The sequence below is a fragment of the Triplophysa dalaica genome, chromosome 21, assembly GCF_015846415.1.
Source record: "Triplophysa dalaica isolate WHDGS20190420 chromosome 21, ASM1584641v1, whole genome shotgun sequence".
Taxonomy (NCBI): domain Eukaryota; kingdom Metazoa; phylum Chordata; class Actinopteri; order Cypriniformes; family Nemacheilidae; genus Triplophysa; species Triplophysa dalaica.
The window spans coordinates 9,146,612-9,174,376 of NC_079562.1; the positions used below are offsets into that span (position 1 = coordinate 9,146,612).

Consider the following 27,765-nt stretch of genomic DNA (forward strand, 5'->3'; position numbering starts at 1 on the left):
TGATTGAGCAAAACTACATTTCCCATAATGCACCGTGAGCGCTGTGATTGGTCGAGGCGACTGTCACAAGTGTATACAGGTGACTGGGACTGGACTGTCACATCACAAGCAGCGCACTTGAAAACAAATCGCAACATCACAGCGGGGATTGAGTGAGCTCTGCTGAAATTATCCAGAAGTTTTAAAGGGACTCTTTGGCAGTTTCACTTCCACACCAAGCAAGAGGGAACCGATACCAGTTTGATTCTGACACTGCACCACTGTGTCGAGCGGCTCATATCCAAAAACGAGGTCCTAAGTTTGTACTTTCTGACCTTCAGCGGGTAAGTGATATAGCCCATAGCGCTCAACTCTGATGCCTAAAAAAGTCAGCTCGAGCTGCGTTAATATCAAGCTTAATGTCAACAATGTATACACGCGGTTTTAGAAGTTACTATAATACAGAATGATTGTGTAATTTTATATTGGAAGTGCGAACATGCTACTTTTAAAGTAACTCAAAACTGAAGTAGTAGCCTAAATGTAAAGAACTGTCATAAAATGTAATCATTGAATTATGAAATTATTATGCAGCGTCAAGTTTGCTAGCTGTGCTTTTTTATAATATTTTATAATAATTAACATGTGATGATATTTAAGACGTTATGTTTATTCAATGTCAAATAAATATTGCAATTTGTAAAAGCCTTGTGCTGCATGGCGCAGTATCTTCGTGTCGCTGGCGCACAGCCATGTGCTTTATTAAGGATACCCGATACACGTAAACTCCAAATATGTTTGCAAGTTTCAACAGCGTTTGCGATTTGTCTTCTCTAGCGAATTTTGCTGGAAAGCTTAGCGCTGCCCAAAGTTTTCCCATTTAAAATTGTAATCTATTTTCGCATTTTGTACAAATATAGTGCGCAGGTTATTTATAGTCAGCAAGAGCATGGCCTGGCTGTGAATAAACGTTCTACCAGAGGCCTTGACGACTCCGGTATAACTGTACATAGCGATGCACATCAAAAAGCGCATTGTGAATTTTTCTCCACAATGTAAGCGCTGTACCCATGTGGAAGTAATGGGCGTATTCATAGACGTCCATTGTTGCATCATACCCTGCTGAATAACCAACAGCAATAATAAAACCATTACAGAAATTGCAATGGTTTTAATGGAAACTATAATAGTCTCTGTGGGTATCTAATGTGTTGGCTTCATTGGTGCATGAATGTAATCTGGTGGAGGGGAAGCAATAGAACACCATTACCTCCGACTGAAGCAATAGAACACCATTACCTCCGACTGGTCCAAAAGCATACAACATAAAGAGGTTTTGTGATGGTTTTAAACAGCTTATGGTTTATAGTAGGGTTATAGAATTTGTAGTATAAAACCGAACTGTCACGATCCACTTTGTGAGTATCCTGGTGTAAGCATGACTCTGATGCACTGGTGATGTAGCTCTCTGAGGCTTTAGATAGCCCACAATGGAAGCCATTTGGCTACATACAGTACAGTGTATGGCTACTGTGTAATCTTGTATTCAGGTTAAATCGTCCGAGAGGACACAACCAAATCAGAGAGGAAAACTCACGTTAATCCCTTGTTTGTTTATTGTTATTTGACTTCCACCTCACATCCTGGATCACAAACATTTGCAAGGAAAATTAAAAGAAATGAAAACCACTAAGGTAGCATAAGGTGCATGTTATTTATTTATATCATTATTTTGGAAAATTGTCCCCCTTTTATAAACTGTTAGATGATGAAGTGATTGTAAACCTTTAGATTTCACAGAAATAAAAACTATTGCCCTTAGCTCTTTTTCCTCCCACTGAATTCGGTCAAAATCTAGCTTCGGTTGCTTCCTCTGTGGTTATAGTTATATTCTTCTGCTGAATCATCCAAATGACAAAATCTCTGACGTGCCAGAAAATCAAGTTCGCCTGTAGTTTAGATCAGATATACTGAATAAAGCTGACAGGTTTATCTATCTACTGATGGTAGATGAGAACGGCACGGTCTTGTCACTGACATGGCGCCACAGCCCTGTCCCTCACATATGGTGAAGCGTTTGACCGGTATGTGTGTCGCAAGGCACTGGGCGACGGTTATGTGTTTGTTTTGATACGATTGAGTGACTCGAATCAGATAAATGCAGAGACAGCATGCTTGGTAGAAGGTAACTCCAGAACACTCACCTCTGACCACCTGCATAAACACTCATTTGCGAGAACAACAATAACCGCATCTGTCGCTGCGCGCTGGTATTTGGGTTGCCTTGGGTTCATTTCCATTACAATGTCATTGAGTCGGCTGCCCTATCAGTATTTTAGTTGAACATAAACTACGCTTGGGTTAATTCTCGATTTGACCCCAGGAATATGAGCTTGTATTTATGGTACTTAATGCAGAAATATGCTGGCGTACAACACAACAATGTATTGAATTCCCAAAATTCTTAATATACTGTATATGCTGAGATCTTACAGTCTTTTAGAAGCGAACATTGTAACATTATAATCATTTGTCAAGCGTAGTTTCTTAAGTCCTGGTGTAGTTTAGTAATGATAGTTATTCTGTGTCCAGCCTGTTACTTAAACAGCAATTTAATGACATAGATGTTTGTCAAGGAGCCGGGTTTTGCACGAAATCATGCACCAAAAGCCTGTCGGATTGATGCAACCCTTTCCTGTAAATGTGAAACCACATTGTGTTCCTCTCTGGTTGTTTGCTGCTCTTAGGCGATACTAAAGTTGATGGAGCATGGAGAGAGAGAGCCATTGGGCCATGTAATGCAACAGCTGTTCTCAACAATGAATGAGTTATTACCAAAGGAAAGGTAGACCGATACAGTTCTCGGCTTAGATTATATGTGGTAATGTCAGGTGGTCCAACAGTGGTCTTAAACGGACAGTTCACCCCCCAAAAAAGCTATTTATCATTTAATAATTTACTTACCCTCGAGTTGTTCCATATCTGTACTAATTTCTTTGTTCTGATGAGCACAGAGAAAGAAATTTGGAAGAATGCTTGTAACCGAACAGTTCTCGGCCACCATCGACTACCATAGTAAAATTGCAATGGTAGTCAAAAGTGCTTTCCTACATTCTTCAAAATATCTTCTTTTGTGTTTAACACAAATGTATAAAACGAATTTTCCCCACTATGGTACTCAATGGTGGCCAAGAACTGTTTGGTTACAAGCATTCTTCCGAATATCTTTCTTTGCGTTCATCAGAACAAAGACATTTATACAGATGTTTAACAACTTGATGGTGAGTAAATGATGACAGAATTTTCATGTTGGGTGAACTGTCCCTTTAAAGCCCTTATGCTTTAACAGTAGAAGGCTCAACCATAAGAACATATAATATATAATTTTATCGTAATGTTTCCTTTATATATTTAGACCTATATATAATCAAGGCCAGTTACAACATTAGTAGGTCAGGGAAACTACTTCCCTAACTGGGCCAGCAAAAAATCCTTATTTATTTAGTCCTGTAATCCTCTAAAAGCATAAAAACAAAGCCTGATTCATAATGTTAATTTAAAGAAGTTATGATGCAAATTACAGAAGTAAAATGATTCAATGATAGTAGGAGCCATATTTGTCACCATTGGCAGAACCAGGCAGTCCTGTTCTAATGTATACAGGAGCGTAATATCCTGTTTCAGTTTCATCCACACTGTATGCATTAGCAGGGAGTAAAGATACAGTGCGATCAGTGGCCACACTCATCTGAGAGTCTTTTCAGGACAGATATATATCAAACAAGAATACAGTGTACAGTACATGGGGGGGCATGGAAACAAACAGGGGTGGGTTGTACTCGGTGTGCTGGGGGACTTGAAGGTCAGGCTGTCCAGGATGATAGTAATTCAGGGCACGGGGCCAGGTTTTCCTTTGGGCATCTACCTGAACCATGTGGAGTCCATTCTCATGTAGAAGGGTACATTACAGAAGCTGTGTATCCATGAAGCCACCCACTATAGCAGTAAAATACAGGAAGCTAATTATTTTGTTTACAATTCATTATTTGATTATTATTTAAACAAACACAGTTTCATTTTGTGGACACTTTTGTGTGTCTTGAATAAACAATTGTGGTACTGTTTTGGGTTACCATGTCATGCCCTCTGTAAATCAGGTCCTGAAGAAAAACTAGGCCAAGTTAAAAACAAATCTCATGAAAATGACAGTACAATTACATTATAATTTACTTTTTCCATATACTTTAATTTTAGACAAATAATAAGCTCATAATAACACAAATGTAACTATAAGGATTATGTTGCGACAAATAAAATAAAATCAAACACGAACAGGAACAGGAATAGTTCGTTATTTTGGCTTGAGTGACGTGAAAAACATCATGAGACGGGGAGTGTCTTCACTTGTCCGTGCCGGGCAAACAGTGGGTGTCAGTGAGCTCTTCGTGTGAATTTCTCGCTCGAGTTGAAATTTTTCAACTTGTGTGGATGACACAATCGGCGTACATTCACAGCAATCGCACGATTCGCGTCATTCGTGTCGCCTGGCGCAAGTTCGCATGTATTCGTATCTTTGCATTGACATCATATGCAATGTACTCGCGCAAAATGCTTAATTCGCGTTTGGTGTGAACACATCATAAGATGTATATTAGTTAACAATGAAATACGTTTTTTACATAATTTTATTTTTACATAATTATATTTTTGTCAATGAAACTAATTTCAGACATTGAAGCATAACACCTCCAGTTGAAAACCTTTTTAATACAATAAGAAACATTTCCTTCAAGTGTTCAAAACTTTTGACCATGTGTATATATATAAAAATAAAAATAGCTTTGTTTGTGTTCATCCCTGAACCGAGCATGTGCAATGGTTCAGTCATATCTCACACAGCTAAACATGGGCACAGTTCCTTTCTTTAAACTCTGACTAAGGGCCACAAGCATGTCATCTCTCTTTCTCAACCCTTCTCTCTCGACATACACTATACGCCAGATAGGCCAAAGGCTGGCCTAGTTGCCATACCGTAAATAAACAGCGCTGGGCCACTTTGCAGTTTTGAGAGGGTGAGCCAAAAAGGGAGTTGGAATGAATAGAAGCGGAATTCTTGGACATGACTCGCCGTTAGCACATTGACAATTGTGAACCGCGCTCCGTCACCAATGTTCCTAATCTCCACATCTCATTCCTTATCTTAACTCTTACAACAAATTAAAGAATGCTGGTAAGCTTTTTATTTGTTTCTTTTAATATCCTAACATGCTTGTTTAATATGTTAGCTACTGGTATGTAACTTTGGGATTCCCCTCTGTCAGTTTTAACTTTAGTTTCACCTTTGATCAGAAACACAGAGGTAACAAATAATAGAAAAGCCAGACCAGCTGGTTTTAGACGTATAGTCAGAGCCTAGAAATATCTTTTGCATGCTTCTCCTGTCCATAGGCTATTGTCATGAACACAACAGTTCCTTGGTCATAAACACAGCCTCCTACACAGGAGCCGGGCATTGCAATAGCCCATCAGCCGTTTCGACCAATGAAAAACATTTTTTTCGCCACGCTCCCTCTCTGCACCAAAGTAATACTGTAAATACATTGTTGTCTGTTTTTAGTTTAATAAACCGCCTCAGTGTATCTGCACACAAGGATAGGCTTGTTTGCGAGTTGAATGTCAAAAAGCGATTGAAATCCTGTTTTTGCTACAATCTGCATCTGAGCAACTCAGTGTTTTTGTTCTATGGTTTCAAAAGCCCCCCAGTAAGATCTCTTTGGAGGAAAGGTCACTGGTGGTTTGAGTGCTCGGCAGAGGTCACACTGCCTGAATAGAAATGCATGGTGGCCAGCCTTTTATTACCAATAATGCACCATCCAAACAAAGCCATAAATCACAAAAGCCTGAGAAGGGATTCTTAAATCCAGAGGTAAATAAAGGTGTTTTTGTGTTGATGTAAACACACTTCAACTAGCCTCTCTTAATATGCAGAGGCAGGTGTACGTAAGCACACTGGCGCTGCGGGTGCTTTCAACATTAGTCTGTTTGTTTAAGCGGTCCAATACGCCAACACTGACATGAATTTGTTTGGCTAACTGATGACAGCTTATTTGCTATTTGACTGGTGATGATTAAAGCAATAAATCAATAAGCAATAGTTTCAATCTGAAGCAATAGATTTGTAGCTTTAGTGCTACAGTTGGATACAAAGAATGCTCTTTTTTGCAATGTATTGAAAACTACAAGAATGTAGATATAATCCATCTAGACTCAAAAATGTCCAAAATGAAAACTGTGTCATGTGTTGTGGCTGAGACACAAACATTATATGTGAAAGGACCAGTCAGTGAAATCTAGGGGCAAGGAGCGCTGCAACTGCAACCAAGGAAATAGCTCTTTCTTGGGTATTAAAAACAAAACGCTTTATCATGTATGGTGGTCTTTATACACCTCTAATATATATATATATATATATATATATATATATTGCATTTCTGTAGATAGATCCTCAAAAAATGATACGCTGGTGAAATAATACTTTCTGTTCTCTGTCAAGGTCTGTGCAGGGTGATTCTATTATGTTGTTCTCATTTGATGATGTTTAATTGCGATGCCTTTACTGCAGTCTGTTACACACTACCATAGTGTGTATGCTACAGTTTCACATTAGCTTGGGATCAAAACAGAATTTTTTTAATTTCTGTTAATCCCTACAGAAAGTTTTGCTGTCTCATTCTAAATCTGTTAACTTGGTTTTGTGGTCTTGTGTATCTGTGATCCACAACCAGCCTTTTTAGTGTCAAATGCGTCCTGTAGCGCTGGGAAATGAAAAATTAAATTACAAAATTAGAAATATACATTGTCTTAAAAAATGTAAGAACTGTCAATATCAGTTCAGAAGTCTCAGCAGAAAATCTAATGTCTCTGTTAATGACATGCATTTCCATAATGCAGAAATCAGGTTGTTTTTCCGCTGCACATGATCTGAAGCATGGGTGGGGATAATTCAGTCATAATGCAATACTCATTTCTTGTAATCAACATCTCGCTTCCTCTTAAATCAGACCTCCATGCTTGTGTTTGTCTGCTGTGATCCTTGAAAATGTCATCATGGTCTGTGGGTCGTAATCTTGTGAGGTAAATTAAAATAGGTCTCTGTGAGTCAGACCGATGTGAACGATCGATGCACAGCACAGGTTTGTGAAAATCTTACTCTGTTACTAAATGAATGGCCCAGTTTCTTAAAGGTAAAGCTTATATTTAAATGTGCACCCTACCAAGTCCATTCTATGATACTCCTTTTTAAATCTGATTTATTTAATTATAAACTGCAATATTTTGCTATTGGTTATATTTCACCACTAGGGGGAGACAGACTGTCAAAGCTGTTGAATTTTTTCATACTTAATTGCACCAGAGGAGAAATCCTTATCCAGGGGTGCTGGAACTTCCCACGTTGTTAGTAAGCAACAGAACTCACGCTATCAGGTTTATCGTTGCGCTGCGGTCATCTTTGCTGCACATGTGACTTTACTGCTGGACCCACCACACTAAAAGAGGAAAACCAAAACATCTGCGTGACACCCTAAGTGTGATATTCATGTCTAAGGGTTTCTTATCATTATCATGTGAGAGCTGAAGATCATTTTACAGGGTTCCCACACTGGACACTCTGGAAAGACTTAATGTGTAGTTTCCAGGTACAAAGTTATAAAGATAAAAAATGAATGACCGCTACTACTACTCTAAGAGAAATTGCTCCTTGTCAATGATACCAATATTAAATCAAAAAACAGTCTTTGCCAATGTAGTTTATTCTATGTTGCTCTTGTTTATAACTTGCATCATTTTAATTCAGGGTTGTATGTATCTCTGTGGTTATATGAGGTGTGTATACATACGTCTTCATGAGGATTTTCTGGCCCACTCGAATTAGTGACTCACCACCCCATACTCCCTGCATTCAACAGATTCAGATAAGACGGAAGAAGACTTAAGGAGCGGGGTCAGGGACAATGAGGCCTCCTTGTCCCTCTCTCATGGAAGCCTGTCATTTAGGGGAAGTGGTGAAGGCAAAAGACATCCGAGAACTTCAGTGAGGCTTCATGACTAAGGATTTCCTTGATTGTTTGATCGCTCCCTCTCTTTCTCTTTCTCCGTGGCTATTGGTCACGAGTGACAGCGGTATAAAAACGATGCATCAACATGAAGGCTCAGTATTGTGTAGCACCGCTGGGTTTGGACTAGGCTGTGACTTACATGAGGTTTGTTTGTTTTTGTGTGGATAACTGGACAGGACGAATATTGACCGGCCCTCTTCGCTTTCGCGGCCCGTCTGTTAATAAGGTATGGCGATTCTATACAGGGAGGGAGATTGATGTCAACTGCAAAATGGACATTGAGGGAATCATTTTTAAGAAATTTCTTCATATAGTTAAATTTCAAAGACCTACGAGATTGAATATTGCTTTTTGGAGGACATGGAACGTTTTTGTTGTGTTTAAGGTCAAGGATAGTAAGAAAATGTTTTGTTTTACTCATGTCACTCATTAAATCTGCTTTGCTTGTTGGTTATAATGTACTGCATTTAGTTTTTTCTAAATCTTGTTTAAACTTTACATAGGTTTTGTATTAATTTATCAAAATCTGTAAAAAAAATTAGGGCACAATATAATATTAATATGAAGGAATTTTCCACATAGATTTGTGTTTCACTTGTGAATTTTACATATTGCTTTATTGTACCGCTGTCTCACCGGTATTTTGAATTGCACTACATTGCTTTTCTATTTAGCCTAGTTATTGTAAATGTCTGTAATATTAACGTCATATTAACATCATATTAACATTAATATTAATGTGTATTTTCCTTGCGGACGATTATCAGTACATTTTCCATTTGATTTGTTTTAGCAGTGTAGACCACATGGCAAAAGTGTTTATACGTATATGAAGTGCATATATGAACTTAAAGGATTGTGATAGACACAACAGGCTCAGATGGAATCTGTGGACTTTTTCACATTCTTGTGCTAATCTGTGGAATTCTGTGAATGATTTTTTTAAATGGTACAATGTGCTGAACACAACTGAGAGTACTGCACTCTAACTGGTAGGTTAGCATGATTTAGTTAGCCAAAATATTTAATAAACAAACATGCAAGGAACAAAGAATGCGTAAGACTTTGTGAATAATACAAGTGTTCAGGGAATGAATTCCATATGGGTATCCCTGAAAAAACCCATATTTCCTCAAGGTCAGCAATAGCATGTATTACCTGTAATGTAGACACCTTGATCAGAACTTACAACATGATATTTATGTTGGAATATGAACCTTTTATTGTCAAATTAAGCCTGACATTTCCTTTGAAAGTGTATATGCATGCAACTATTCTGAAGAGTAGATTTACATAAGGTGTGAATTTGTTAATAAAGCACTCTATTGTCTGACACTGGCTTGGAAACAAGTTTTATTAGATGTCTCAGTGTTTGGCCATGATATCAGGAATACCTATAAATAGATATATTTCAATAATACACCTGTTGTCTTGTTACTTTGGGCATCACAAACAGCACAGCTAAAGTTCTCCGTAACATCCTCGGTTATACTGGGACTCTTTTTTGCCAGACACCTTTATATAGTCCTATATATTGTGTTTGCTAATATAACCACACTCATACTGATCTCTGTTTCTCTTTCAGTTTTTCAGCCCACTCATAGACGGGCACACAGTCATGTAGAGAGCAGAGAGTCGAAGACACCCAGGTCACTTTCTGCACAAAGAGGTAATTGTGAAACATTTCTCACAGAGACACATGAATATTGGCTCAGAAAGCTGTGGAGAATACAGCCTTCAGAATGTGTCTGAGCACAGCTGAGACTGTCTGTTTGGGGCATCCATGTCGCCGTTTGTGTATTTTCCTGTAAATGCTGTCGATTAGATTGGGGTCATAGCTGGGCAGATTTTGGCAATAGGGCAGGGTGAGTAATCGGGGACAAAGGTTGAGCAAATTACTTGAGATGTTTATTATTTTTTTTAAGCGCAAACTTTTCAGTACAGAATTCAGGCAAAATGCAAAAAATGAGATGTATGTAAAAAAAAAACTTGATGATCTACTGTATTTATGGTCATCAACTATTTCAGTCCAAGATTGTTTTTTGCATGTGGCACAAACAGCACTCTTAAGATGAAAAATCTAAACAGTAAAAAGAAAAACATTTAAAAGCACCATTGTCTCTTAATAATACACAAAAATATCCAACGATTCAGGTACAACAAGCATAACATGGTGCTGTTTGTGTTTATTTTGCATGAATAGAGAATATTTTGAGAGCCACTGGTCATTGTAGAAGCTGGGTAATTGGAAATTTGTTATGCTAGCTTGACGGTGTGCCCGATTTTATCTATCATCTTGACACATGTGTACAAGGAATTCAGGAATGGCACTTTCTGTATCTTTTTGCATCTGCACCATTCAGACCCATGATGTCTTTCTTTATTGTTCGTATTAATAACAACACGGATTTGTAAAAAAGTGTTATTTTGGGTTTTCTGGTTACAATGGGAGTGGGTTGTGCACTCCAAAAAGATGAAGTGTCTAACAGTCCTGAAGGCATACAAACATTTTGTGAAGAACAAAAAATTCTTGACCTAAAAATAAACATTATTATTAATATTGTGTTAATACTTCATCTATGATAATATCGTAATTAGTCAAATCTGTAAGAGCAAAAGTTGCAGTGAAATTTATTTAGTTGATTGCGTGCGTTTTGGTGTGAGGTCATCTCTGCTGATGACTCAGCGAGTGCTCAAGAGGCATGACCATTCTGCACATGATCATTTGGTTGTTTTTGGGGATTGTCTTTAAATCATGAGACCCTAGATGTATTTAGCTTATAAAGGGCACCGATAGAAGCAACAAACTAAAATAATCACAAAACTGGTTCATAAGCACTCCCCTTGATTAAAAAAAAAAACACCCTGAAAGGCAGAAGTTGGCATGTTAGGCATGATTAGTCTGAATGCTTTTATTAAATTAGTCATTGGAAATATTATAAAAATTAATTTGCATCTTAAATTCTGTACATGTTTTTACAACAGCACTGAAAGAGTGTACTTGTATTTTAATAGTTATGTTTTGTTAACTTCTCACCAATATTTAATGTGGATTCAGCTACTTTCATTCCCAAGTTTTTAAGTTGTAAAGGATAAGGTTTTTTACACCTAGTTAAGTTTCACTGTAGTATGAGTCAGCCACCATAGTTCTGCATTAATCTCTTTAAAAACAACTCTTAAAGGGATAGTTCATCCAAAAATCTGTCATCATTTACCCTCAGTTGTTTCATACCTATATACCTTTCTTTCTTCCAATGAAAAAAGATATTTGGAAGAATTTCAGCAATCCTCAGTTCTGGGACATCATCCACTACCATAGTATATGGTATAAATAAAGATTTTTTTGTTCTGTTGAACACATAATGAGATATTTTGAAGAATTAAGGAAAATAAAGAGTTCCCCGGCACCTTTGACTACCATTTACATCTTCCTACTATGGTAGTCAATGATGTCCCGGAATTAAAAATGACGAATCCAAATATGATGAGTATGAAAGTACACGAGCGTGAGTAAATGATGACAGAATTTTCATTGTTGGGGGAGCTATCCCTTTGAGGCTGTGCTTCGTCAGCTTAGAATGGTCATTTAATATACTTATTATGCATGTTTTTTGGAAACGGTGTTTACCATAGTACGTAGACACGGGGCAATCGTGGCCTAATGGTTAGAGACTCGGTCTTGTGACCCAAACGTTGCCGGTTCGAGCCTCAGTACCAGCAGGGATTGTAGGTAGGGGGAGTGAATGATAAGCGCTCTCCTCCGCCATCAATACCACGGCCTTGAGCGAGGCACTGTTCTCCACTGTGTGTGTGTGTGTGCTTCGATGGGTTAAATGCAGAACACTATACTTGGCCCCACATCACTCACAACACATTGATACTGCCAGAAGACTGTTTTCTTCTCGGAAGTTATTTTTTCCCCATCTCACCAACGCGAGGGGTGTTAATCCCATATGCGCCCGTGAATCTGTAGAATACGTTACATGAATTGACAAAAGTGTGAAAAGTTCACTGTGTGTGCTGCAGGGACTAGAATTTACACACCAGTGGTCTGTTACCCCAAGGGAACAGAGTGTCTCTAGAATAAGGAACAGAAAGTGTGGCAGTTATTTTTGTTCCGCTTGCCTCACTAGACAGGGCGGGTGATAAATCAGGGAGGGTAGAGGAGGCAACAGACCCCTGGCCGCCTTTCCTTTTGAAGATTCCTGCAAGCCACCCCCCCACTGTCTACCGCCAAGGTTTGATTTATATTTGTGGGTGGCAGTACACTTCAGGATTGATGGACTTGCTCACTAAATCATAGCGCTGCTCATTTCATCCCCATAAAGGCTCTCGGAGTGACAAAAACTGACCGCTTGTTTCCTCCTGTACTAATTTAAGTCAGTGGAAATGTTTAAAACCGTTGCTTATGTTGTTAGTGCATATGTTTTTCAGCAGTGGCACTTGCACAGACAACAGTTTGAGTCTTGACATCATATCCTTTTTGTATACTTCCAATTATTTCCTGTTTTCTGTTGCACTGTCCACATAAATTTGGCAACATAAAAATACAGAAAGCAAGTTAATGCCGGATTTAGCAGTATGTTGCTCTGCTATTAAAAACTAATAAAGACATTCTTCCACACTGATGTATTGAATATTGTGATCTGTGACATCGCATCTTGTTTTTTGGGCTAGTTCACTTTAGAATAAACCCCCATTGACTTTCCATAGTAGGAATAAAAATGACTATATACAGTCTAGGGGGGCTTATTTTGAAGTGAGCTACTCCTTTAATAAACACACATTTATTTCAGATTTCCCTATGAATCTTCCATTTTTAGCCAAGCAGTGATGATAGGTACATGTTATATTACCCGTCATATGGCTGTTTACAGAAACATTTACATTCAGTCCCACATTAGTGATGGTATGATTCTTAAGTTGTTGTTAGCATCAGCCGCCACTTGTTGACCAACTTTTACTCTCGGCAGGGCCTTGTGTTCGCAAATTAAATGAAATACATGCTATTTTTGCCTCCTCTTTTGATGTAGAGATCCCAGGGTTTGATTTGCCACAGAGACAATGGGTCACTTTGATTTGTGGCTCTGTTGGATGTGTGTCTATCAGAGCAGTGTATGCCTGGCATTTGACAACGGGTGGAGTGGGAGAGCTCTGTAGAGGAGCAACGTCATTGATGAAAGTGGTGTGCGAACAGAGCAGCGTCAGTGTATTTTTACATTATGTTTTATGTCATTATGTTAAGAGATCGGCCTGACCTGCTCCACTTTAAACTTTAGGCATACTACATGTAAAAAATATGATGAAAGAATCCATGCACTTATATTATATTGAAGATAATTCACCCAAAAATGAAAATTCTCTCGTGAATTACACAACCTCAAGTGTTCCAAATCAGTATAAATTTCTTTGTTTGGTTGAACACAATGAAAGATATTTGGAGGAATGTTAGCAACAGAGATTTCTGGGACACCATTGACTGCCATTAAAATGGTTGTCATAGGTGTCCCAGTACAGTTTTTTTCCCTAAATTCTTCAAAATATCTTTTTTTTGTGTTTAACCAAACAAAGATGTTTATACAGGTTTGGAACTTCAGGTTAAGTAATTCATGACAGAATTTTCATTTTTTGGGTGAAATCATATGGGCTCTTTAGACTCAGGCCAATGCCACCCAGAACATTGCACGACATGGTTAAAAACTACTAGAAAACATGGAGCAACATAACAATCTTAGCATTGTGACAGCGAGTTTTTTACAGGCAAAAATAGAAATCACATTTTGTTCTGATCTTGTTATTCATGCAGTTGTGCTACAACATCCAAATTTCTGGGGGTCCAGTTCTGAGTCCCAGTCTATGAATTAGTCCAGCTGTGGTGCCTTTCTTTGAAAGCCAGCCTGTCCCAAAGCTCTGCTCTCCTGGAACTTAGTCAACCTTTGGACACAGCCCTGGTGACAAAGCCTGAAAGTGTCCACTGACAAGTGTGAACCACAAAGCGTGCTGTGTGTGTCCCCCCTCCACCGCTGAAATGTACACTGTGGGCTAAACACTGCTTTAGTGGCCTCTCAATTGGAGCTGCTTGGCTTATTGTACCTCTAGTACAATAAGCTTTTCTCCATAGGCAGCGCTGTGCCACGGGCTTGTGCTGTTCGCCCCCTGCCTTTGTACAGTATAGTTTGTGATGTCTCAACGCACGGGACAGAAGTTTAGATGCTGCAAAAGTTCTTATACATTTACTATATGCTGTCATGTTTTCTAAGGAACCTTTGTTAATTCATACCACACGTTGCTGGATTAATTTTTTGTATATAACATTTGTGTCACACTGCAGCATTGCAAGGTACTCTTTGCATACTCCGTAAGCCTTCTCAATAAATCTAAATTCCACTTCCTGTTTGGATCTTTCTCAAAATACATCCAACAGCAAAGTCATTCTTGTTTGCATATCGCACTTCTGTAGCACCTAGAAAAGAGGAACTCCTCTGGTTGGGTACTCCCCAGGTTAGCAGAAGACACAGGGCGTTGGTCTTTCTGTAGCGGGGCGAGAGACATGGGGTTGAGGATGTTTTGGGGTGTTTCCATGTTGAAATTGCCACTCACATGAGTTGAAAAGAAAAACAAAACAGCGCCTGACCCTCACATGACTTCCCCAATCACACTTATTACACACGCATCTGATATGTTTATTCACAGTCTCACGGGAATGACATTCATAAAATGAATGGCATGACAACTAACGATTCTAATAGATGATAATGCCTAGAGTTTTAGAAAGAAACTCTAGCGATAAAGCAAATCATTTTTGTTTTTCTGCAATAAAAGTCATTGTAGAATCATTTAAAGGGACAGTTCACCCAAATTGTTTTAATTCTGTCATCATTTACGAGTTGTTCCAAATTTGTGTACATTTCTTTGTTCTGATGAACACAGAGAAAGAGATTTGGAGGAATTCTTGTAACCAAAAATATTTATAAAGCAATTTTCCCTGCTATTGTAGTCAATAGTGGCCAAGAACTGTTTGGTTACAATAATTCTTCCAAATATCTTTCTTTGTGTTCAACTTCATCAGAACAAAGAAATGTATACAGATATAGAAAAACTTGAACTTGAGTAAATGATAACTTGCACTCTTGCAGTATTCGACCAATCACTACCCACTGGTTGACTGGCCAATCATAGCATACCTCGCTTTTCAGAGCGATGAGCTTTCTAAAATACCCGCACGTTTCAGAGAAGCGGGGCAAAGATGAGATACAAACATGCACGGTATGTGGAAAATACAGCGTTTTTTAACCTTAAATCGTCTATACACGTTAGATTACATCTAAAACAAATGATAATATTCATTCTGCCGTGTCATATGACCCTAGGGTTTAAAATGTGTTTGTTACCTTGGCAATATGTTACCCACAATCATCAACTTTATATTTTTAGTGTTTTACTGCTACAGGGCATTTTTATAACATATTTTAACATAACTAGTGTTTTATTATGATAGAGAGATATGCAGCCCTCCAATTATAATTATAATGGATACATTAACTTCCTCTAACGCACCTGTTTACTTTGCAGACCCCCCTTCACTGTTCGGGCTGGACTGCACGGCAGCCCGCCCCCCGCGTCCCCCAGCCATGTCGTCGCGCATCGGCCTGCGCCTGCAGCTCATGCGGGACCAGATGCAGCAGGAGGAGCAGAGGGAGCGGGAGAGGCAGCAACAACATGCAGCAGCCATGCATTACATGCAACAGCGCATGCCAGTCCCACCCGCACCCTCGCCTGCCATCAGCGCGCCATCTCACTTCCAGGCACCCATGCAGGTCCCTGTTGAAGTTCTAAAGGTATGCATAAATATTATCCGACATGTGTTTTTAGTAAATGTCAATAAGTGTTTTCGGACACCCCCATTCCCATAAATCTCTGCAAATGCAAAATGACATCTAATCATCATGTAGGTGTGTGATCAAGGGCATGAATGAGCTCATCCATGACACCACAATCTATCTTTGTGTGGCTACAGGATGAATAAATTCTAAGGTGCACAAAGACCTAGTTAGGTAGGATTAGGTACTCTCATACTGTGTTTCTATAGGGAAAAATAGTGGCCAAAGTCCTAAAGTCAGTGGGACATGCATGACTGACCACAGGTTTACAGGACTGGATTACATTTCAACCAAGATAAAAAAGAAAACATAAAAAAATATTAAAGAAAGAATGTGGTGGAACGGTAGGTAGGAGGAAATGGTCTGAAAAGAGAAGCCAAATAGACTTGTTTCTTTTACGATAACACACAGGAAGAGATTAATCTCTCAGGTGACATGTTTCGGTCTGATTCTATAGATCTGTTAAAGGAGGCAAGCTTTGTGATTTTCTGCATTTGAAGAGTTCATTTGCAATTACAGATTACTGATAAATATTCAAAAATCATGTGTTTTTTTGATGTTATATTACTCATACTGCAGCTGTTTTTTATTTGATTGAGTAATAATAACTAAAAAAATATAGCTAACTAACACAGTAAAATTCAATAAAACATGATAACGTAATAAAAAACATGATTTTTTATGGAGCTTTTACAGATTAACTCTCCATATACACATGTAATGTTAAAGCATGTGTGATGTTTGCCTTGTTGGTTTCCATTCATGATGTGTTTAACTCCTCGCTCAAAATAAATGGAATGCTTTTCCACATGCTGAAAGAAGAAACAGCTGAATTTTTTGTTTCAGTAGACATAATTTACATTAATCTCAATCCTGTGTTTCCATGGTACATTTACATACAGCTATACACAATTCCATAGAGACACAATTAAAATAGCAGGTGCAGTACACAGTTCTGAGATCATCTTCTAAGCATATTTAATCTTCTACTTTGGGACAAAATATTGTAATGAATATATCAACTCAAAGGTTCAAGAAAGTTATTCGAATTTGTAGATTTTAATTGAGACTGGGTGACATGATGTATTATTTAACATTTTAATGCTTCCTGACTGATAAGTATCAACGTTAATGATAGATGCCACCTTAAGTTACATCAGAGACTCTGCTATCAATTTGCGTTCTTGCTTAACAACATTTTGTGTGTTAGGCAACTATAACCAATGTGTTTTCAAGTGCCTCCACAATGACAGTTTCAGTCAAATCACATCAAAATAATAGTCCTGAGGACATTAACATTTCCAAACTGATCTTGTTTTCAAAAGTGAAACAATCTCCAATGATCTTAAAGGTTTTAATATGAAACAAAAGCTACTCTGATTGTTTTGCATGGTGTACAAGGCAAGAACTTTGTTCTTAGATGTTGTTGTTGTCCCCATGCAACCAGTCACGTGTCATCTCAGGATTAAGCAACATTGTCTCTGGTTTCACACAGCTCCCTTTCATTTATCTGGACATTTACTGCTACCATTCCTAGATTATTTAAAAGTAAGGGATGAAGATATGTATCCGTGTGAAATGACCTTCTATCTAACTTCTGTACCTTCTGTAATTTCACCTCTGAGATCTCAGAACAACTGGCCCTACCCAAAATGCCCTTTGCATGGGCTGCGTGGAGGCATTTAACCCCAGGGAAATGCCCTTCCTCGCAGTGCCAACTTTATAGCTTGTGTCCTATATCCGCACACTTGCACTATAAAGTTTTTATTTGTTCCTCCATGTTTTCTTGTTTTAGTTTTTGTTGGGTAATGGGTTGGATAATATGTCCGTTGTTGTATATAGAAATGTATTTTTATTTTAGAAATGTGTTTAGTGCCATTTAACTCATGATGACTTGTATGCATTCATAATCCTTCGTAAAGCCTTGCTTTCTAATCGGACCTCTTCATGTTAAAAGGTGCAGACTCACCTCGAAAACCCCACGGACTACCACATCCGGCAGTCACAGCGGCAGCAGGTCAAAGAATACCTGTCTACAACCTACGCCTCCAAGCAAGCAGTACACGCTGTTGCAAATTTGGTGCAGCCCTCTCCACCCACCATGGCCCAGGGTCAGACAGGAAGCGTCCAACCTCCCCTACCATCCCCATGCATGCGTACAGAGCAGCTCATGACCTCTGCTGGAAACAGCGCACCCAACAGTCCAATGGCAATGCTCAACATTGGCTCCAGTCATGAGGTAAAGTCGGCTTTAAAGGACTTTAAAGAAATCCCTTTACGAGTGTCATGTGTTGAAGTTTGTATTTACATTATAGAGAGCGTTTGTAGAGAGCGGAGCAGAATGGGTCATTATTACTTTTAGTCTGTTTTAAGACAGTAAATGTGCATTTCAAACTATTTAAAGGAGTGCACTAGAGTATACATGGATTCAAATCTAATAGACATGCACTGGAAGCTTTTTGACCTATTTTTTTTATTTCAGGATTTTTTTTATATTTGTCTTCACATTCCGACACAACATTCCGACACATTTTGCAGTCACATGTTTGTTTTACAATTTACATTTCTCGTACAGTTTTATATTAAGCACCAAAGTTTGTTCCTCTTTTAGTTCAAAGAAATCTGTAGTTTAGTAAATGTCAAGTTCTCGTCATCTCTGAGTGGTCTATTTTTCATCTCCGGTATTGTGAGTGTTATTCGCCCAGGTGCACGCAAAGGTCAGGGTGTTAACTAACTTAACTTCATTGTCATTGGAGTTTAAGTGGCCAATTATGGCCGTCAAGGTATAATTAAAGATTAAAGAGTGACAGGGATCCCACAGAATGGCCCTTTGGAACCAAGCAGACTTTGGTCCTGTGTTTCTCTTCTCCTGTTCCACCAAATCTTACGGGAGGATGAAGTGAATGTGCGATTGCGGCACGTTATCAACTCTTGTGAGCTATACAAGAGAGGAAGCATGTCCGTAGGGCTGTTGAGTGGAATACATCTTTCATCAGTAATGTCCATTGATTTCTCATTAGTTATAGTTTGTTTAGTTATTTTGGGTTCATGAAGAAGATTTGCAATAATCAAGAGAGAATGTATCCGTACCTACTTTGAATGCAAATGCATGATGTGTCCAGATCCATTTTTTTTATAACGTCTTGTTATGCGTTTGTTCTTTGACAAGATGGATGAGGTTATTGATGACATCATCAGCCTGCAGTCCAGTTATGATGACATCCAGGCTTATATTGACCCTGTGGTGCAGATGCCAAATACAGTAAGTAAAAGCCGTTGCTCATAGTCTCGCTAACTCCTCGGCATTTCTGCCGGTGACTAACGTAGATACTGTAGCCGAATCTCCAACGTTAAGTAGAAAATTAAGTGAATGATTTCTCTTTATGATGCACAGACTGCGTCTTATTGTCGCTGAATACTGTAAGTCTGTTTTTGAAACCCCCACAACCTTCTGCATTGACAATGGAGGAATTATGCAGGATCATTTGTTGTGCACTTTCTTTTTTAAATCACGGTTTAAGAGATGAAAAGCCTCTTTGTGATGTCCACCAAAAGTCAAATCTAATTATAGCTGAAGTTAAATGATGCAACTGTTTTGCTCTCATGCTAACTCAAAACAACTTAGTTTTCTGTTTAGACCAAGGCAAAAAAAATTGAATGGGTATTGAATCATACCTCATTTACTGGACAACCAATATAAAGCCATTTCTAGGCTGCCTTCAGCCTCCGTGATGGAAAAGTGTTTAATCGACTTAAATAGTTTGACCCGATTCACTTAAAAGAAGAGAAGACTTTCTGAAAAAGTAAAGTGGAAGCACTGTGCTGTGTATCTAAAGCATCTACTCAACATTAACAATTAAGCCATACTCGGTTAGAGATCAACTTGTTTACAAGGCATTTCGTGAAGGTGGGGAAGCAGGAGAAGGGGGGAGGTTTGGAAGAGAGAGAGAGAAGGCTCGGGGAGGGGAGGCTGAAAGTCCAGATAGGGGAAAGTTCAGAATTTAGTGGTTATGAGAAAGTAGAAGAGAGAAGGTCCTGGAGCCACTCAGGTCAGTCTCTCTAGAGAGGTCTGAGAGGAGAAGGGGGTGAACAGCAAGTGCGTGCCGACCATGAGAGATTCAGAGGCAAATATGAAAGAATCAAGTAAAACCTATGCCATCGTGGAGGTTATCGATGGGGAGAATATTCAACTGGTAAGACTCTCTGTGAAGGCCGGGCAGGGGTAGGAAAAGGGAAGTAGGGTTGTGTTTGCTTAATATATAGCCTATTCCTTGAAACCAAAATGCCAAATGCCACTTTAAGGTCACTGGTAACCTCTGTCACATGCGTTTAGCCATGCAACCTGTTGCTGATAGCTCGAATGTGCAAATTACTCGTTGTTTATGACTGTTGTTGAGTTACTAAGTATTATCGCCTCTGCTATATTTACAAATTCTTTGTTTGCGTGATGGGGGATGTAATGTAATGGGTATACAGTGTTGACTGAGAGTTGAGTGATTGACTTTTCTATTGATCAGTGATCCTGGGGATCAGTTTCCGAGTTTGATGACTGATCTTTTGTTTCACCTGCTCTGTGGGATTAGCTGCTTGTTTGCAATGAATTTTTTTTTTGAATAAAGTGGATTGATTAAGAACGTTTTAATGATTGTATTAAAGAGGGAAGATCATTTTTATTCATATTTAATTTGATTTGATTTTTTATTTCAAACAAAGATAAATATATGTAAAACTCAGTAAATATGTTGCAGCATTAAAAAAAGAAAAAAGAAAAACATCAACACAGATCTGCCAAAAAAAATATTATTTTCAACTTCCCGTTTGTTGCCTGAATTTTATATTTGACAGTTTTTAGTATTTTTCCAGGTGGTGTATTCTCAAAGAATATTTAGTGTGCGAACTTTGTTTCACATGGGGTTTAAAGGTCAGATGAGACATTGGGGTGAAGAGGTGGGCTTTAGACGTGACTCCAAATCTGCACCAAAGACCACCCCTGACCTCGTGTTTGATCACTGCTTTAAAACTCTTTGATCAGTGACTTTAAGTCTTTCTGAACGGAATTCACAAACCCAGCAGAGCATCCATTGCTTTCTCTGCAATGTGCAAAAATCAGTCATTAATTATCATGAAGCGGATTTAGTTTTTAGCCTTATTTCTGCTTTTAAAATGCTTACTGGGCACAATATCTCCCAGAAGCCGCAGCCTCGCAAAACGGGTCACTATCTGCGGCGTTCTCTTCGTCTGGCTTTTACTGTTGATTTATGTTTGTTTGGCATTATGCTTCACAGTAGCGCCTGTGATAAGGTATCTGAGCTCTTCCGATAGCAGATTTGTCCGTCGCAGCTCATTAGGAGCTCAGAGCTGCATCAACTGAAACTCTGCGATGAAATAAAAGACACAACCGGTGTAAAACAATAAAGAGCACGATAAGAAAGAACTGTTATAGTCAATCATTTCTCTCACCTCAGGAGCAATAGTGAGTTTTATCTGTGTGTTATCTCTAGAGTTTATAGCTTCGCACTGGAGATAAGATGCGTGTTTATGAGGCTTCCAATGATTGTGATGATTTACCAGGGTTACGCTGAATATTGCTTTGTAAAAATGCCATTCGCAAGACATTCTAGTCTTCTCCAGTGAGGAAGGTTTAGATGGTCTTCTCAAGCAAAGTGAATGGCTATGGAAATCCAGTACTCCTCAAATGCACGAGATGCATCGTATTTTTGGGTTGAATTGTAGCACATTGTCAGTGTTTTATGCAAAAAAACACTCACCCTGACTCATGTTTCTTTGTACACTGTAGCTCCCTCTATCTGGCAGTCATTTGGACGTGTACACGGGGCCAGGTATGACCAGACCAGGAGTCGCCATGGGGAGCAACTCTTGCCCTGCCAATCTGGCCATCAAGAGGGAGTATTCAGGTAAAGCACATCTCTAAAACCATACACTATCATACTGAATACAGTACTGATTCACACATAGGTATAGTTTTATCGTTTTTTACGAACAATACTTTATTATAAGGTTGTATTTCTTAATGTTAGTAAATGCATTAGCTTACTGGACTAACAATGAGTAATACAGTTCTCAGCATTTATTAAAGGTCCAATGCGTAATTTTTGGGAGTTTCTATTGACAGAAATGCTATATAATATACATAACTATGTCTTCAGAGATGTTTAAAGACTTTACATAATGAAGCGTTATGTTTTTATTAACTTAGAATGAGCTATTTCTATCTACATATACAGTGGGTCCCCTTACATGGAATTCGCCATGTTGTTCTACAGTGGCCCTAAACGGACAAACTGCTCTACAGATTGCGTTTCATAAATACATTATCTTCTTCGCCACAGAAGCGAAAGGTGATGACATCTTAGTTCCGTGTCAGCCACTGTATTGCTTTGAAAGGGAACAACTCGCAACCTCATCGCTAGATGCTGCTAAATTTCACAGACTGGACCTGTAATCTTTGCTGATGTCGACACAATTGTTCAAGTTCATGGTGCATTAACTAATGTTAACAAATGCAACAGTACACCGGACACGGCATGGCTTGACATGATAAAAGACAATAGTATGCATTAGAAACCATTTATCATTTCAAATTTTGTCCATATTGGATGTGGCAGGATAATAACACTGTGTCTACACCAGACTGCGCCACAGTGTTATTGTAAAGTGTTAGCAAGAAGGCACAATTTATAGCTGTGCTTTGTTCAAGATTCTAGGATCATCTCTCTCACTAAATTTAATTGATGAAACTAATGACTTTTATAGGGGGTTATACATGTACTTTACTCTATCTGTAAGTGATCTGAAAGTTATGCTTGTAAAGAAACATCAAATCACTGTCACAGAATAAATTGTTTTCTGTGTGTGTTATATGCGCATCTTAAAAAACCTCACGCAAAACTTTAAACTCTCTTATAATGTCTTGACATACTAACCTGAAATGAATAACAGAATATTAAGCTGAGCGTAAACAACAGTGCTGTAGGACCCTAGTAAAAGATTCATTACATAAGCCTGTTGGATAAAGTTTAAGCAAAGTTTCACCGTGCCTTCGCTTACCATCAGCCTTACAAAAAGTTCAAGGAAATCCATGTCAAAGCAGCTTTTACACCTACACCAAAACACGCTCACAATCTGAGTAAATTAACAGGATCGCTTTGTGTTTTTGACAAGATACAGATCCCCGTGTCATGGCTAAAGAGAGACAGAAGAAAGACAATCACAACTTGAGTGAGTATGCGCTTTTTCCTCCTCATTTCTCCGGGTTTACAAGCGATCACAGTTTAAAGTACAGCAGCTCTGCCCTGCCATTGACACCCTTCATCACATCTGCCCCTGCACAAATTCAGCTGACACCGCAGAGCACTTTAGTGTATTGTTAACTCGGACGGATCCTGCTGCTTTGGCATTAAAATGTAATTGCCTGTGACAATTGGCAGGTATTGGAGTTGTACAATAAGACAGAGTAATTCTGCTAAGATGTGCTAAGCTTGGCCTTTTCCCAAGTACATCATTATAAGATAGTATATAGAGCCATATCTCTTGCATTATAAATTGCACACTCTAGTGTGAGTGCGTGCAGTGATGTTATTGCCTTAAACCTCACCTCATTTTACCTCATTAAAAGTTTGAGTCAGAAAACAAATATAAGTCTTTATTATGGTATATTATGTCAAAGTCACCTCAAATTAGGAGACAAACATGTTGTAAAAAACTCTAGATTGCATGAAGAGTGTACTTTGTAATACTTGACATTTATATTGCCGTACTAACAAATCCATTTTCCTTTTCTTTAAGTTGAGAGGAGGAGAAGATTTAATATTAATGATCGAATTAAGGAGCTGGGAACCATGATCCCCAAAACCAATGACTTGTAAGTTTGCATTTGTTTGAGCGTGTGGACTTCAGTATTTGTTATTTCATCCAGCCCAGATGTGAATCTCTCTTTAAACTGCATGGGTCCCCTTTAGTATACTTTCAATAGCGTTATTTGATTAATAATCAAATGACCATCTGGAACCTCTCATGTTCAGGGACGTGCGCTGGAATAAAGGCACGATTCTGAGAGCCTCTGTGGAGTATATTAAACGCATGCAGAAGGACGCCCAGAGGTCCCGAGACGTGGAGAACAACTTCAAAAGGATGGAGATGGCAAACAAACAACTGTGGTTCCGCATTCAGGTGAACATGTGTTCAATATACTGTACATACGATGTGGTAGACAATTTAGTTTAATTTGTTAGCTTTCATTTTTTGTGTAATGAGTTTCCACAAATTCGGATCAAAACAGATGACAGTAAATGGTAAATCTGTGGTTGTTCTCGTCAGGAACTTGAAAGGCAGGCCCAAATGCACGGGCTTCCCAACAGCTCTCCATCCGGTCTGAACAACGTTGAGCTTCTAAGCCCCTTCGTCAAGCAGGAGAACAGTCCAGAAGAGAACCACCTCCAACATCAGCCCCACCTCCCCCCTCACTATCCCCAGCATCAAGGCCAGCCGCAGCCACACCCCCACAACCAGCTCCATCAGCACCTTCACCCTCAGCCCCCACTGCAGTATCCGGCTGTGGGCAGCTCTCAGCACTTTGACTATGCCCAGTCACTGGACTTGTGTGACGTTGGCATTTCTGGATATCAGGATGCGATGGGGGGCATGGGGGATCTCGGCTCGTTGGTAGGAGGCCTTGCATCAATGGGAAAGAAGAGCGAGCTGGGTTTCTTACTGATGGATGAAGCCCTGTCGCCTATGGGAGGAGACCCACTGCTATCCGCCATGTCCCCCGATGCATCTGTGGACAGCAGCCGTCGTAGCAGCTTTAGCATTGAGGATTCAGACATACTATGATCCGCATATACACACACAGATCTCGCACATATCACAGTTAAAGGGACAGTTCACCGTTAAAATGAACACTCATTATTTACACGCCCTCTTGTCATTTTAAACCTCTATGAATTTCTTTCTTCTGCAGAACACAAAAGAAGATATTTTGAAAAGTGCTGGTAGCAGTAACGCGTTGGTCCCCATTGACTTGCAATGTTTTTGTGCCCATACAATAGAAGTCAGTGGGGACCAACGGATTTTGGTTAACAATATTTTTCAAGATATCATTTGTGTTTTGCGGAAGACAGTAAATCACACAGGTTTAAAATGACAACAGGGTGAATAAATGATGACTGAATTTTCACTTTGAAGGCGAAACTATTGCTTTAACAAGGGAGGGTACGATAAAGTTGCACATTGCCAACTGCAACACGGTTTAGGTACTTTTTTTGTTTGACACAAGAAATTCATGCTTTTAGTATGATTTATAACTTTTGTATATAAACCCTGTTCGCAAAAATCTGAATATGCACACAATGATACTTGCAATATATACTGTAACTTAACAAACTGAAATGTTCGAATCCTGTCACTCAGAATTGGCTTTATTGTACAAACGTCCAAACACTGAAAACTAGCCAGCTTCAAATGATTCCAATTGAACATTTTTTTGTAACTCCAACAAATGTAGCATTTAAACCATTGAAATAATTATATTCACCAATCAAAACAAATCAAACCACTCTTTTCTCTCTTGCACTCCTCCTAACTTTGACATTTATCACTCTTTCACTAGTGTAACTGTCACAGTTTATTTTATAATTAGTATATAGAACGATGGCATTTTCAAAAGATGTATATTATAACATCTGAGCTGCTGAACAGACAGAGAGGAAGCCTGCAGTATTGAAACAGTTCCTCAGATTTCCCACTATCATGAAAATATATTCAGAAATTTTAAGATTGTCTTTTGCAGTCCAGGAAACGAAAAACATTTAAAAAATGTTGTTGAAAATAGATTTTATAGTTATGATTTGTTAAAAAAACAAGTAACTGGTTGTTCTTGGGTATAGAGTAAGCCATGACAACGCTTTATTTCTGAGTGAATTGGCTTTTCCACATGGATCTGTCCAAAGTATTTTTCCAACAACGTTAAAATCCTCTCATACAGTTGTCACAAAGGACTAAGATATGGTCATGGGAAAGTAATGGAAATTCTTTGGTCAAAAAAGTGTGATCATGGTATCATGTAATATTTTCGGTTATTTACATACTCGCACCAACCATTGGGGAACTCACCAAATACTGAAAAATACCAAAAATAACCTGCCATAATGCCTAAAGCACTTGTTGATTTTAATGTAGCAGCACTTACCATTGTTGAGGACAAAACATTGCTGGCAGGCTTTGTTTATTTAACAGGCCAGACCAGGTGCTAGTGTGACAGTCAAGTCAGTAAACATTGCAGAATGCCACATAAATTTACTACTTACACTTGTTGCGACACACTCCTATAAGGTGCCTTAAAGCCAAGGCTGGATTCTTCAAAAAGCACAAGGTGAAATGTCCTCACATGTTGGCATGCCGTAAAATAGAGCCAACAGCTGTGAGTGGCATTTGCCAAGCTCAAGTTTAAACCGCTCAAGGTGCCTTTCAGGGAACCTGGATTAATTTTCTGTTTAGTTTATCCAGGTTTTTTGTTTTTTAAGCTGAACGGTAAATGAAGTAAAATATGAAGAAAGGATATATTTACTTATATGAGTTTTCTCTTTTTTTGTTCCTCCCAGAGCACTGGAAAAACCAATTATAATTTTATTGACATTATAAAGATTTTATGAAGTGAGTTTTATTTCAAATGTTTTATGCCACTAAGCCACTTAAATGTATTCTATCTGTCCTATTTTTATTCTGAAAAATACTTTATCTCACTGCCGAACCACTGAAATATTCAAATATTTCATCTGCCATTCTATTATACAAATGGCTAGTGCGGAGCCATATTATATAAATATATATATATATTTTATGTACAAAATCGTTAAAACACATCAGGGTTTTGAGAAATTAAAAGAACGTGTAAATGTTGTTTTTATATATTGATTTGATTCCTTTTTTTAAGAAAAACAGATATTTTAAGAAAATTTGAGTTAGCGATTTATTGTTTTCATTAAATTTGAATTAATACTTGCCGAATGTGAATTTTACGTATTGTGTTATAGGTTAAACTCAAGTTGGTTTGTAGACTTCGTTAAACATGAGCTTTAACAGAAGCCAAAACATGTTCCAAATGCAGTATGATTCTAAGCAGCTCCCTCTGTTTTACTGCTTTATTTTTTTAAAGGTACAGTTCATGACCACTTTAAACGTTATGATTTAGCTTTGAAACTACAGGGGAGACACCATCAGTGAAAGTGTGTTTTAAACATCATTGTAATTGCAGGGGTTTGTTGTTATGACTAACCACCTGCCCACTGCAGCAATTATGGATCATAGAATTCAACCAAGTTATAACCAGCCAACTTGTTTTTCATCTGGTTACTGTATGCAAATCTTTGACTTGGTTACCTAAAAAACGAATAGAAAAATATATATAAAAAAATCGACGCAAGGGCATTTTTGGATAGCTAGCATGGGGCTTCTAATTTTGCTTGTGTGATGTTTTTGTCCATAGCTGTGCGCCGAGAATGAGAAGGTTTGCTATTAGGAATGAAAATAAATCACTTGAAGTGAAGAAGTATGCTTTGGTAAAATATCTTGATGATTAAAAAAACTTTGCCATTTCATTATACAGCATGCTGAAAGACAAAACAAGCAGAATGTGACTCAAGTTTTTTACCAAAACTCTCTGAAGGCCGTGAGAATGTTTCATTACTGTGGATGTGTCATGTATATGGGATTTGCTCTTTAAAAAAACTCTGGATGAAAATGACACCTCTCATTAAATGTATTTAAGTTCA

The 27,765-nt window shown here is 38.5% G+C and overlaps 1 protein-coding gene and 1 long non-coding RNA gene across 5 annotated transcripts; one reads left to right on the top strand and one right to left on the bottom strand.

The window, feature by feature from the left end:
* The first annotated feature begins 117 nt into the window (after positions 1 to 117).
* On the top strand, positions 118 to 27,765 carry tfeb (transcription factor EB). Of its 3 annotated transcripts, none has more exons than XM_056734793.1 (10): positions 118 to 323; positions 9,682 to 9,765; positions 15,669 to 15,934; positions 17,934 to 18,215; positions 19,146 to 19,238; positions 21,774 to 21,891; positions 23,159 to 23,215; positions 23,783 to 23,858; positions 24,019 to 24,166; positions 24,314 to 27,765. In XM_056734793.1, the coding sequence occupies exons 3-10, from the start codon at positions 15,728 to 15,730 to the stop codon at positions 24,827 to 24,829; spliced, it is 1,497 nt and encodes a 498-aa protein (XP_056590771.1). In that variant the 5' UTR covers positions 118 to 323; positions 9,682 to 9,765; positions 15,669 to 15,727; the 3' UTR covers positions 24,830 to 27,765. The 3 variants fall into 3 exon arrangements, with proteins under 3 accessions (XP_056590771.1, XP_056590773.1, XP_056590772.1); XM_056734795.1 differs by having other exon boundaries at positions 23,165 to 23,215; XM_056734794.1 differs by lacking the exon at positions 118 to 323 and adding an exon at positions 7,971 to 8,322.
* LOC130410222 (uncharacterized) lies at positions 18,245 to 19,836 on the bottom strand. 2 transcript variants are annotated; one of them, XR_008904993.1, is made up of 3 exons: positions 19,652 to 19,836; positions 19,071 to 19,215; positions 18,245 to 18,944 (listed from the first exon to the last, which is right to left on the bottom strand). It is a non-coding gene; the product is annotated as an uncharacterized LOC130410222 (long non-coding RNA). The 2 variants fall into 2 exon arrangements; XR_008904992.1 differs by having other exon boundaries at positions 19,067 to 19,215.